The 12,276-nt window shown below is 46.0% G+C and overlaps 1 protein-coding gene across 1 annotated transcript in view; it reads left to right on the top strand.

Moving 5' to 3' along the window:
• The window catches only part of LOC119333402 (E3 ubiquitin-protein ligase RGLG1-like), a 4,834-nt gene extending 2,124 nt beyond the window's left edge, over positions 1-2,710 (top strand). The window contains exons 3-12 of the mRNA XM_037606305.1: positions 545-629; positions 740-880; positions 964-1,077; positions 1,161-1,258; positions 1,368-1,447; positions 1,543-1,648; positions 1,742-1,866; positions 1,969-2,140; positions 2,236-2,292; positions 2,394-2,710. Of these exons, the coding sequence (XP_037462202.1) occupies positions 545-629; positions 740-880; positions 964-1,077; positions 1,161-1,258; positions 1,368-1,447; positions 1,543-1,648; positions 1,742-1,866; positions 1,969-2,140; positions 2,236-2,292; positions 2,394-2,474 (1,059 nt within the window). The 3' untranslated portion in view covers positions 2,475-2,710. The remainder of the gene's footprint in view (positions 1-544; positions 630-739; positions 881-963; positions 1,078-1,160; positions 1,259-1,367; positions 1,448-1,542; positions 1,649-1,741; positions 1,867-1,968; positions 2,141-2,235; positions 2,293-2,393) is intronic.
• Positions 2,711-12,276: the final 9,566 nt, after the last annotated feature.

The following is a 12,276-nucleotide window of genomic DNA, read 5'->3' as shown; positions in this document are numbered from 1 at the left end:
GGGCTGGGGGATAAAATTTCCCGAATGTGTGATGTTTTGCAATCGTGCACTGATTCTTGAAGTAAATGTGGAGCTCTTGATATGCTTAGTTGCTAACCACTGACTGCAGTCAGTGGAAATAGTTCCGCGGTCTGTGAGTTGTGGGATAATCCGTTCTAGCCGTGTTGAATGGAAGTGCATTTGTTGGTGTGCAAATGTCTTGAGAATTAATCGATTCATATTCATCTTCTGTAGATTGCTCTGCTCTTCTCTGTTTGTTTTTTTTGGATATCATAAAATTCCCCATGTGATACAATATTTAGCATCGTGCACTGATTCTTGAAGTAAAGTGTGGAACTCTTGATATTCTTAGTTGCTAACCACTTACTGCAGTCGAGCTCATTAGTTGCTCACCTATTTGTTTTGTGTGTGGAATGCCCATTGTGTAGGACTAATTTACGTTATGCATCTCGCATACCGAGTTCTTGTGTTCCCCTTTTAGCACATGTGGACATAGCACATCTTTCCTATACCATGATAATTCAGCTTTCCCTGCTTAATCTAGGTGACTGATGCTCTTTCACATGCTGGACTTGAGTCCTCAAATCTAATCGTTGGGATTGATTTCACCAAGAGCAACGAATGGACAGGTTTGTTCAATGATGAAAACATGACATCGCTATAATTTCACTCCTTATTTTCCCTTTTGTACTTTCTTCTAAAAAATAACTGATGAGTTACGATTGCTACTTTTAACTAGGTAAAGTGTCCTTCCACAACCGGAGCTTGCATGCAATAGGGAATACTCCAAACCCATATGAGCAGGCTATATCCATTATCGGGAGAACCCTCGCACGATTTGATGAGGACAATCTGATACCATGCTTTGGATTCGGCGATGGTCAGTTCATAGCATGCCTCACAGCTCTTTTTTTTTTTTGGTTCAAAAAATGAATATATGACAATCCTGTTTTCAAACTACAGCTACCACTCATGATCAAAAAGTATTTAGCTTCTATCCTGAGAACCAGCCGTGTGATGGATTCGAACAAGCACTTGGTCGATACAGAGAAATTGTTCCACAGCTTCGTTTGGCTGGTTAGTGTATCAATATTTTGTAGCCTTCTTCAATAAAACATGGTAATAATAATTTATCTTACATGATTTATTGTTACAAACAGGTCCCACTTCACTTGCACCTATGATTGAGACTGCTATTGGGATTGTTGATAGTAGTGGTGGCCAGTACCATGTTCTGCTCATAATAGCAGATGGACAGGTTTATATTCTCGTACCAGTACTGTGCTGATTCTTTTGTAAAATATTACCTGAGTTTAAGAGTCTATAATTTACGATTCTTGTTATGCTTTCCTTGCAAACTTGCACAGGTTACACGCAGTGTTGACACTGGTAATGGCCAGTTGAGCCCACAGGAAAGGGAAACTATAGATGCCATTGTGAAAGCAAGGTAATAACAATTAAGATATTTTTGAAATTGTATCTACTTACAAAATTGTTACCGGAACTCTTACATTTCAACACAATTGCGATTTCCTTTTCCAGTGACTACCCTTTGTCAATTGTGCTTGTTGGAGTCGGTGATGGGCCCTGGGATATGATGAGGCAATTTGATGACAACATACCTTCTCGTGCATTTGATAATTTCCAGGTAAATCCTTTTTTCAATCTTTGTTGATTGACTTTGACCCTCTATATCTGGACTGGACTAATCATGAGAAATACTGATGTTGGTTCACTGCAGTTTGTCAACTTCACAGAGATCATGTCAAGGCCTATTCCTACTAGCAAAAAGGAGGCAGAATTTGCTCTTTCAGCACTTATGATCCCAGCTCAGTTCAAGGCAACAATGAACCTCCAGCTTCTTGGGTATTTTACTATCTAACTAAACTCAAATAATAATTGCTGAAAAGCTACAACCATGGCCTTTTGCAGCAGTAGACTCAACTTCTTTGTATTTTTCTTTGGCAGCAAACGAAGAGGATTTCCGCACCAATCGGTGTTACCTCCACCGGTGAGTGTATATCGACAACCCTCTGGATGCTCAGCAGTCAAGCAGAGTCAATCGACTAGCACCAGCTATGGGTCGCCACAGAAGAATGCATCAGCACCTCGACAGGACAGTGATGTGGGTGATCAGCAGGTATGTTTCAGTGTCTTGTAAGCAGCAGTTTTTGTGTGCTGAGTGATGTGGCTACGCTTGACACTTGTATCCAATGCTGAACTCCCGTTGTGCAGACTTGTCCAATCTGCTGGTCTGAAGCAAAGAACCTGGCTTTTGGATGTGGGCACCAGGTATTCAAACGTCCTGAAAATGCATCTTAAATTTTTTTGGGGTTCTGATGTTAAATCACCAAGTTTTTGAACTGATAAACTGATGATGTATGGGAATGCAGACATGCGCCGACTGCGGGAAAGATCTGAAGGTTTGCCCTCTTTGCCAGAGGGCTATCTCCACAAGGATTAGGCTCTATTGAAGCTCTTGAGCGAGAAGCAAACTATATATACTTTGTGCGCACTTAGGATATCGAGAAAAGAACGTCGATGCTGTTACAAAGGAAAGTGTAAATATATACATGGCCTTGGTATTGATGTAGTTCATCGTTCAAACCTAATGCTAGTGTTACTAGTGGTTGGTACCGAGTGCATTTGGCTGTCAACCTATGTGACCTTTTATGCCCTACGCAAAACCCGAAAACGCCTTGCATTTTCGTATACTTCCTAGTAAATGAATGAATACAAATGGGCATCCCACAATGCGTGGTAGAACAACTTGTATTGGTTTATGAAAAACACACGGATAGGATAAGCCGTCGCAGACAGTTAGCAAAGTGGCAGCAAGACCTGAAGAAAGGCATAGTAAAGGAAGGAAGGAAGGAAGGAAGGAAGGAGGAGCCGAGGCCTGCATGACTCCCTCAATGCCAACCAGGAGGGACGCCTCCCACAGCGGCGCGCTTCTCGGATGGCATTCAGGGAGCCAGGCAAGCGGCACCAGCCAGCCAGCCATACATGCACTAACCTTTTGCATCAAGCTGGGCTGCACCATCCATCCATCCATAGTTCCATACACGGCTAAGCTGCACCCCGGCAATACAATGCCGACGAAACAGCTCCAGAATTCAAGAAAACTGCGTGTGCGACTGAGAGTGAGGTAGTGTGAGGATGAGGAAGGCACGGCGACACACGCCATATATAGCACTCCTAGGGAGGAAGGAGGATGGAGGAAGGAGAGGCAGAGGCTGCACCACGGACACGAGGAAGGATTTGGGTGCACTGTGCCATCGGTGCATACACGTCCGTCCATGCTACCCCATTGCCAAGTCGGGAGGACCAGAGCGGGAGCCGCAGCGCGCTGTAGCAGTCAGGGAGAGCTTGGCTCGCCTGTCTAATCGCTAGAGGCTAGCTCGCCTGCCAGTCGCCCCTGACGCTCCAGAGTGGCGGCCGGTGGCACTGTCGCTCGCTGTCCCGGTGGCGGTGGAGCGAGACAAATGCGCTAGGCGCTGAGGGTGGGGAGCCTCGACAGCTCAGTGCTTGTCTCGTTTCGCGCGCACTGCCAGATCCCTGCGGTTACTGGTTGGCGCCACGGATTTCTTATCGCGATTTACAGGCCGCTGGGTGAGAGAGAGGCTGGGAAATCCGGATTATTGGTGTGCTGTTTACCCCCGATACCAAAGTGCTTCATCTGCCTACTGTTTTGAGTGATCATGCGTCCATTCTCGTCTCTACTGATGGCCAGTTTCGTAGGCCTAGGCACTTGTTTAAGTTTGAAAATTTGTGGCTTCTTTAGAACGGTTTTCAAAATCATGCCAAAGAGGCTTAGAACAATACAAGAAGCGTCTCCTTTTCTGTTACGGGTAAGGGCATCTCCAACGCAGACCGTCAAACCGTCCGTAACCGTCCGAATCACGCGGTCCGGATGTGTTATGTCATCCAACGCAGACCTGTATCAGTCTGGTCGACGGTTCGTACGCATTTTCTCTCGCAAAGTGGAGATGCGGGTTGGGATTGCGGGAGTCCGGACAACAGCCATGTAGGACTCCGACACCCGAGGCCCACTAAATCCACCCTCCTCCCTCGGTCCCATTTTCTTCCATTCTGTCCCTTCCCTCCCTTATTTTGCATCAGCTCCCTCCACCTCTGCCACCGCCGATGTACCTCTCCGGCCGCCATAGAGGCATTGCCGGACGTCCGCTGCCAGCACCGAGGGCCCACTCACCTTTTACGACGGCGATGTCCACCCTGGAGCCATTTGTACCCAGGTACCCCCCAGTCAACGCCCTCCATGGCGGACACCACGCCCGACAGAGTCAAATGCCATTTTGCTTAATTTCGGACGCCATGTAGTTTTCCAGAGTACGAAGGATGGCGGGGCACTCGACCATGGAGAATGAGCTGTTGTGCGATGTGTGATTGGCCGTATCTGCGGGTTTCGTAGGCAGGAGCAGAGGGGGACCTTCTGACAGCAAGTGCAGGAATCATTTCACGCAAGAAGCACATTGCGCTATGTGACATGCACATCATTCAAGAACGCAATGTGAAGTCATTATCGGATCACTGATACGCCATCCAGACCATCGTCACCAAGTTTTATCACGTGGTTGGTTAGTTGGAGGTGTTGACGTATAATGTGCTGCCTAGTCTCTTCCATCAGATTGGTCTTTTGGTTGCATTGGCTAGAGCATTCATTTCTACATGGTATTGGAGCCAAGAGGTCTTGAGTTCAATACCCGGCTGGCGCAATTAAATTGCAGTCCACTTTCGGTCCATGTTTAGGCCTGAGGGAGCCACACGCGAGGGAGAGTGTTGACGTATAATGTGCTGCCTAGTCTTTTCCATCAGATCGGTCTTTTGGTTGCATTGGCTAGAGCATTCACTTCTACAGGAGGCAAGGTGGCCATTGCACGTGGCAAAGGAGGAGATTGTAAGTTTTGCTTCTTCTTGCCCAACTTGTTTAAATCATTCATTCACTCAATATTGGTCTACACATTATATAGCCCGCACGCGCTGCCGTGACATACCGCAGGACACAAGGACAACCATTTACGTACACACGCAGTTGGATGAAGCTGAAGGGGCAGTGTGTGGGACGACATGATCCGTTGATGAAAACTTGTTGGACATCCGGTCAATCATTGTTGTACTAGACTTATTTGGATGATATGTATGGATGATTTGTGCTATTTCCTATATGAACTTTGATGAATATCGACCGGTTTGCAAGAATTTCGTACGGTTAGTTTGAACCATTGTTAAAATGTATGCGTGCAGCGTTGGATGGCGGCCTTCGGCATCAGTGTCCGCAAACTGGTTCCCCCTATCCGCGGATAAATGCGGAGGAAATTTGCGAGTCGGCATTGTAAATGCCCTAGTGCTCTTGCAGGGACACTAAAGAGATGGTGTAGGAAGAAAAAAAAACAATTCAACAAGAGCTTAACATTGAAGATCGGATTAATTAAACCCATCCAACGGCTGGTGATGGGGAGGGAAATCCCGATGCCTCCGCTCCGATTGATAGTTTAGATTAGGGGTTTTTAGTCCTGGCCGGCGCGACACTTGGACGGATGGCGGCGTTTCTTTTTGAGTTTGTCTTTCGGGCTCCGATTCTCCTCAGAGCTTCACATAGATTCCTGCTATCTCCTTGGGGCGGTAAGGTATGGGTTTCTCACCATGTGGCAATATTTGGTGAGGTGTTTTAGATCTATACAAGGGTTTAACGGCGACAACTGCGGCTCCATGACGCTGGTCCTTAGAGGCATGTGTATGAAGACTTCCCGGCTGTCATTGACAAGGTCAAACCCGTTCCGATGGTGGAGGGGCGACATCGACGCGTTGACGGCTTCCTCTGGCGGCAGTAGTGATCTTGAAATCTCATTGTATTTTTTATTACTTTTAGATACTTGGTACTTCCGATGAACTTTTATAATAAATTTGATCATTTTTAAAAATTAGTTAAATCCAAATGAAGCATCTTCACCAACAAGGTCATGTGTTGAAAAACTCACAGACCACCGGGTATGAACAAAATCTACTAAACTCAATGAATTTTACAAACAAAGGGCTAAAAAGCGGGCTAAAGATGAAGATACAAACACTAGATACTTTCACCACGCTATGCCAAAGAGAAGGAGAAGAAACACGATCGTCTTCATCAAGTATGAAAATGATGTTATTCATTTTAAGCCGCAGCAAATTGCTAACGCTTTTGCTAATTATTTCAGATACATATTCTCCGGTCCTAATACCAACATTGGCATGCCTCTCATGTGAACTCATCATTCTCCTCACACAGATAATTTCACTTATTCTATCCCAGATAAACAGGAAATCATGCACTCTTAAAGACATGAAACTACACGCTATAAAAATATATAAGACTGCTTAGATCACTATACATGAGAGTGGATTGGGGATGATGTCACTACTTTGGCAAGAAACTTTTACCACACAGGTATACTTCCACCTCACATTAGGGCTTTCCAAAGCTGACACACAAATTTGCTCCGGCATCTGTCCGCGGATAGAGGGGGACCAGTTTGTGGGCAGTGATGTCGGAGGCCGCCAACCAATGCTGCCCGCATAATTCAAATAACTTTTTAACTAACCGGATGAAATTTATTACATTTCGGACATACTTCAACTAAAAGCGGAGCTTGTCCGACTCTAGAGGTATAATTTCAAACATACTTTAATTTCAACCTAATCTAAATGATCGCTGGCGTCCGTTCCCCATGTCCGGCTATGAGCCCTGAGAACTGAAGCTCCTACACTTGCCTTCACCTTCTCCAGTTCCGACTTGTCGCTCTCCAGCTCTGCCTCTGCAGCCTCCGCCACCACAGCTTGAGCGACTAATAGGCCGATGATTATTATCCCTCCAAGCTTGGCTTCAGGCGAAGGGGAAGAGCCATGGCTTTCCTGGGACCCGAGCAACGGCGTCCTACCATGCACTAAACTTTCTCGCTGTCGATGGTGCCGGCGGACGTGCCGACTTTGTGGTCGTGGAAGTGGGACGCGACCTTGGTGGAGCCAGCGATGTTCTCCTTGTCCTCGCTCTTGCCCCACACCTCATCTACCACATCATCGAACTTCTTGTAGTCGGCCTCCACTTCTGCCTGACGCCTGCGATATCGCCAGCGGTTGAGATGGATCTTGCGGGCAGAGCGGTAGGACTCGAGCAGCATCGTCTGCTCAGCCACGTCCTCATCTGGCGCGGTCGCTCTGCCGACTGCGAGCTGCTCCTCGGCCTGCTAGTGCTCCTGGTGAAGGAAATATGCCCTAGAGACAATACTAAAGTTGTTACTTATATTTCCTTATATCATGATAAATGTTTATTATTCATGCTAGAATCGTATTAACCGGAAACTTAGTACATGTGTGAATACATAGACAAACAGAGTGTCCCTGGTATGCCTCTGCTTGACTAGCTCGTTAATCAAAGATGGTTAAGTTTCCTAGCCATGGACATGTGTTGTCATTTGATGAACGGGATCACATCATTAGAGAATGATGTGATGGACTAGACCCATCCGTTAGCTTAGCACTATGACCATTTAGTTTATTGCTATTGCTTTCTCCATGACTTATACATGTTCCTATGACTATGAGATTATGCAACTCCCGAATACCGGAGGAACACCTTGTGTGCTATCAAACGTACAATGTAACCGGGTGATTATAAAGATGCTCTACGGGTGTCTCCGATGGTGTTTGTTGAGTTGGCATAGATCGAGATTAAGATTTGTCACTTCGTGTATCGGAGAGGTATCTCTGGGCCCTCTCGGTAATGCACATCACTATGAGCCTTGCAAGCAATGTGACCAATGAGTTAGTCATGGGATGATGCATTACGAAACGAGTAAAGAGACTTGCCGGTGACGAGATTGAACTAGGTATGATGATACCGACGATCAAATCTCGGGCAAGTAACATACCGATGACAAAGGGAACAACACATGTTCTTATGCGATTTGACCGATAAAGATCTTCGTAGAATATGTAGGAATCAATGTGAGCATCCAGGTTCCGCTATTGGTTATTGACCAGAGATGTGTCTCAGTCATGTCTACATAGTTCTCGAACCCGTAGGGTCCGCATGCTTAACGTTCGATGACGATATGTATTGTGAGTCATGTGATTTGATGTACCAAAGGTTGTTCGGAGTCCCGGATGTGGACACGGACATGACGAGGAGTCTTGAAATGGTCGAGATATAAAGATTGATATATTGGACCATGTTATTCGGACACCGAAAGTGTTCCGGATAGTTTCGGATAAAACCAGAGTGCCGAAGGGTTACCGGAACCCCCCGGGAAGTTATGGGCCTTAGTGGGCCTTAGGGGAGAGAGAGGGCCGCAGCCAGGAGGTGCCCCCTAGGGGAGTCTGAATAGGACAAAGGAGTGGGCGCGACCCCTCTTTCCCTCTCCCTCTCCCTCTCCTTCCTTCTTCTCCTAGTTAGACTAGGAAAGGGGGGAACCTACTCCTACTAGGAGTAGGATTCCCCTCTTAGGGCGCGCCCTAGGGGCCGGCCGGCCCTCCCCTTCTCTCTCCTTTATATATGGGGGAGGGGGGCACCCCATAGACACACAAGTTGATCTTTAGCTGCGTGCGGTGCCCCCTCCATAGTTTTCCACCTCGGTCATATTGTCGTAGTGCTTAGGCGAAGCCCTGCGTCGGTAACTTCGTCATCACCGTCAACACACCGTCGTGCTGACGGAACTCACCCTCGGCCTCAGCTGGATCAAGAGTACGAGGGACGTCACCGAGCTAAACATGTGCAGATCACGGAGGTGCCGTGCGTTTGGTACTTGATCGGTTGGATCACAAAGACGTTCGACTACATCAACTGCGTTACTTAATACTTCTACTTTCGGTCTACGAGGGTATATAGACACACTCTCCCCTCTTGTTGCTATGCATCTCCTAGATAGATCTTGCGTGATCGTACTAATTTTTTTTGAAATACCGCGTTCCCCAACAGTTGCATGCGAGCCAGGTCTACACGTAGATGTTATATACACGAGTAGAACACAATGAGTTGTGGGCGATAATAGTCATACTACTTACCAGCATGTCTTACTTTGATTCGGCGGTATTGTTGGATGAAACGACCCAGACCGACATTACATGACCACGTTCATGAGACTGGTTCTACCGACGTGCTTCGCACACATGTGGCTAGTGGGTGTCTGTTTCTCAAGCTTTAGTTGAATCGAGTTTGACTACGCCTGGTCCTTGTTGAAGGTTAAAACAACACACTTGACGAAAAATCATTGTGGTTTTGATGCGTAGGTAAGAATAGTTCTTGCTAGAAGCCCGTAGCAGCCACGTAAAACTAGCAACAACACAGTAGAGGACGTCTAACTTGTTTTTGCAGGGCTTGCTATGATGTGATATGGTCAAGACGTGATGATATATAAATTGTTGTGTGAGATGATCATGTTTTATAACAGTTATTGGCAACTGGCAGCGGCCATATGGTTGTCGCTTTATTGTATGAAATGCAATCGCCATGTAATTGCTTTACTTTATCACTAAGCAGTAGCGATAGTCGTAGAAGCAATAGTTGGCGAGACAACAACGATTCTATGATGGAGATCAAGGTGTCAAGCCGGTGACGATGGTGATCATGACGGTGCTTTGGAGATGGAGATCACAGACACAAGATGATGATTATTGGGGAACGCAGTAATTTCAAAAAAATTCCTACGCGCACGCAAGATCATGGTGATGCATAGCAACGAGAGGGAAGAGTGTTGTCTATGTACCCTCGTAGACCATAAGTGGAAGCGTTATGACAACGCGGTTGATGTAGTCGTACGTCTTCATGATCGACCGATCCTAGCACCGAAGGTACGGCACCTCCGTGCTCTGCACACATTCGGCTCGGTGACGTCCCATGAACTCACGAACCAGTAGAGCTTTGAGGGAGAGCTTCGTCAGCATGACGGCGTGATGACGGTGATGATGATGCTACTAGAACATGGCTTTACCTAAGCACTGCTACGATATGACCGAGGTGGATTATGGTGGAGGGGGGCACCGCACACGGCTGGGAACAATCAACTTGTGTGTTCTAGGGTGCCCCCTTGCCCCAGTATATAAAGGAGCAAGGGGGAGGCCGGCCGGCCTTGGGGCGCGCCAAGGAGAGGGGGAGTCCTCCTCCTAGTAGGAGTAGGACTCCCCTTTAGCTATTCCAACTAGGAAGGGGAAGGGGGAAGGAAGGAGAGGGAGAGAGGGAGGAAAGAGGGGGCGCCCCCCTCCTTGTCCAATTCGGACTCCCAAGGGGGGTGATACGTCTCCAACGTACCTACTTTTCCAATCACTTTTGCCCTTGTTTTGGACTCTAACTTGCATGATTTGAATGGAACTAACCCAGACTAATGTTGTTTTCAGCAGAATTGCCATGGTGTTATTTTTGTGCAGAAATAAAAGTTCTTGGAATGACCTGAAAATTAACGGAGAATATTTTTGGAATATATAATAAGTACTGGCGAAAGAATCAAGGCCAGGGGGGCCACACCCTGTCCACGAGGGTGGGGGGCGCGCCTACCCCCTGGGCGCGCCCCCTGCCTCGTGGGCCCCCTGGTGCTCCTCCAACCTCAACTCCAACTCTATATATTCATGTTCGGGGAGAAAAAAAATAAGGGAGAAGGATTCATCGTGTTTTACGATACGGAGCCGCTGCCAAGCCCTAATCTCTCTCGGGAGGGCTGATCTGGAGTCCGTTCGGGGCTCCGGAGAGGGGAATCCGTCGCCATCGTCATCATCAACCTTCCTCCATCACCAATTTCATGATGCTCACCGCCGTGCGTGAGTAATTCCATCGTATGCTTGCTGGACGGTGATGGGTTGGATGAGATTTATCATGTAATCGAGTTAGTTTTGTTAGGGTTTGATCCCTAGTATCCACTATGTTCTGAGATTGATATTGCTATGACTTTGCTATGCTTAATACTTGTCACTAGGGCCCGAGTGCCATGATTTCAGATATGAACCTATTATGTTTTCATGAATATATGTGAGTTCTTGATCCTATCTTGCAAGTCTATAGTCACCTATTATGTGTTATGATACGTTAACCCCGAAGTGACAATAATCGGGATACTTACTGGTGATGACCGTAGTTTGAGGAGTTCATGTATTCACTAAGTGTTAATGCTTTGGTCCGGTACTCTATTAAAAGGAGGCCTTAATATCCCTTAGTTTCCAATAGGACCCCGCTGCCATGGGAGGGTAGGACAAAAGATGCCATGCAAGTTCTTTTCCATAAGAACGTATGACTATATTCGGAATACATGCCTACATTACATTGATGAACTGAAGCTAGTTCTGTGTCACCCTATGTTATAACTATTGCATGAGGAATCGCATCCGACATAATTATCCATCACTGATCCAATGCCTACGAGCTTTTCACATATTGTTCTTCGCTTATTTACTTTTCCGTTGCTACTGTTACAGTAACTATAAAACCAAAACTATTACTTTTTCTACCGTTACCGCTATTATCATATTACTTTGCTACTAAATACTTTGTTGCGGATATTAAGTTTCTAGGTGTGGTTGAATTGACAACTCAGCTGGTAATACTTGAGAATATTCTTTGGCTCCCCTTGTGTCGAATCAATAAATTTGGGTTGAATACTCTACCCTCGAAAACTGTTGCGATCCCCTATACCTGTGGGTTATCAAGACCATTTTCTGGCGCCGTTGCCGGGGAGCATAGCTCTATTCTTTGAGTCACTTGGGATTTATATCTGCTGATCACTATGAAGAACTTGAAAGATAAAAGAACCAAGATTTTCCCTCAACTACGAGGGGAGGTAAGGAACTGCCATCTAGCTCAGCACTTGATTCACCTTCTGTTTTGAGTAAACTTGCGACACCTACACCTGCTTTTCATTCTGATATGTTGCATGTTATTGATGATGCCACTTCTTCTTTGGATGATACTTATGATGAAACTACTTCTATGCTTGATAATACTGTGCCACTAGGTGAATTTCTTGATGAACAACTTGCTAGGGTTAGAGAGAATGAAATTATTGAAACTGATAATATTGATGAAAGTGATGATGAAGATTCTCCCCCTAGATATGAATTGCCTGTTGTTCCTGAGGGTTATATTATGGATGAAGAAACTGCTAGAGACTTCTTAGCTTGAAATGATAGATCTGATCTTAAGAAATTATTAGCTAAGCTTAAAGAAAAGTCTTTGAATGCTAGAATGAAATATGGCCCTCTTTTGCTACTTCACCTATCTTTATTTCCGATAAGGTGTAA

Source organism: Triticum dicoccoides, chromosome 7A (genome assembly GCF_002162155.2).
Source record: "Triticum dicoccoides isolate Atlit2015 ecotype Zavitan chromosome 7A, WEW_v2.0, whole genome shotgun sequence".
Taxonomy (NCBI): domain Eukaryota; kingdom Viridiplantae; phylum Streptophyta; class Magnoliopsida; order Poales; family Poaceae; genus Triticum; species Triticum dicoccoides.
The sequence above is the reverse complement of the archived record's forward strand: the minus strand, read 5'-3'. Positions and strand labels throughout refer to the sequence as shown.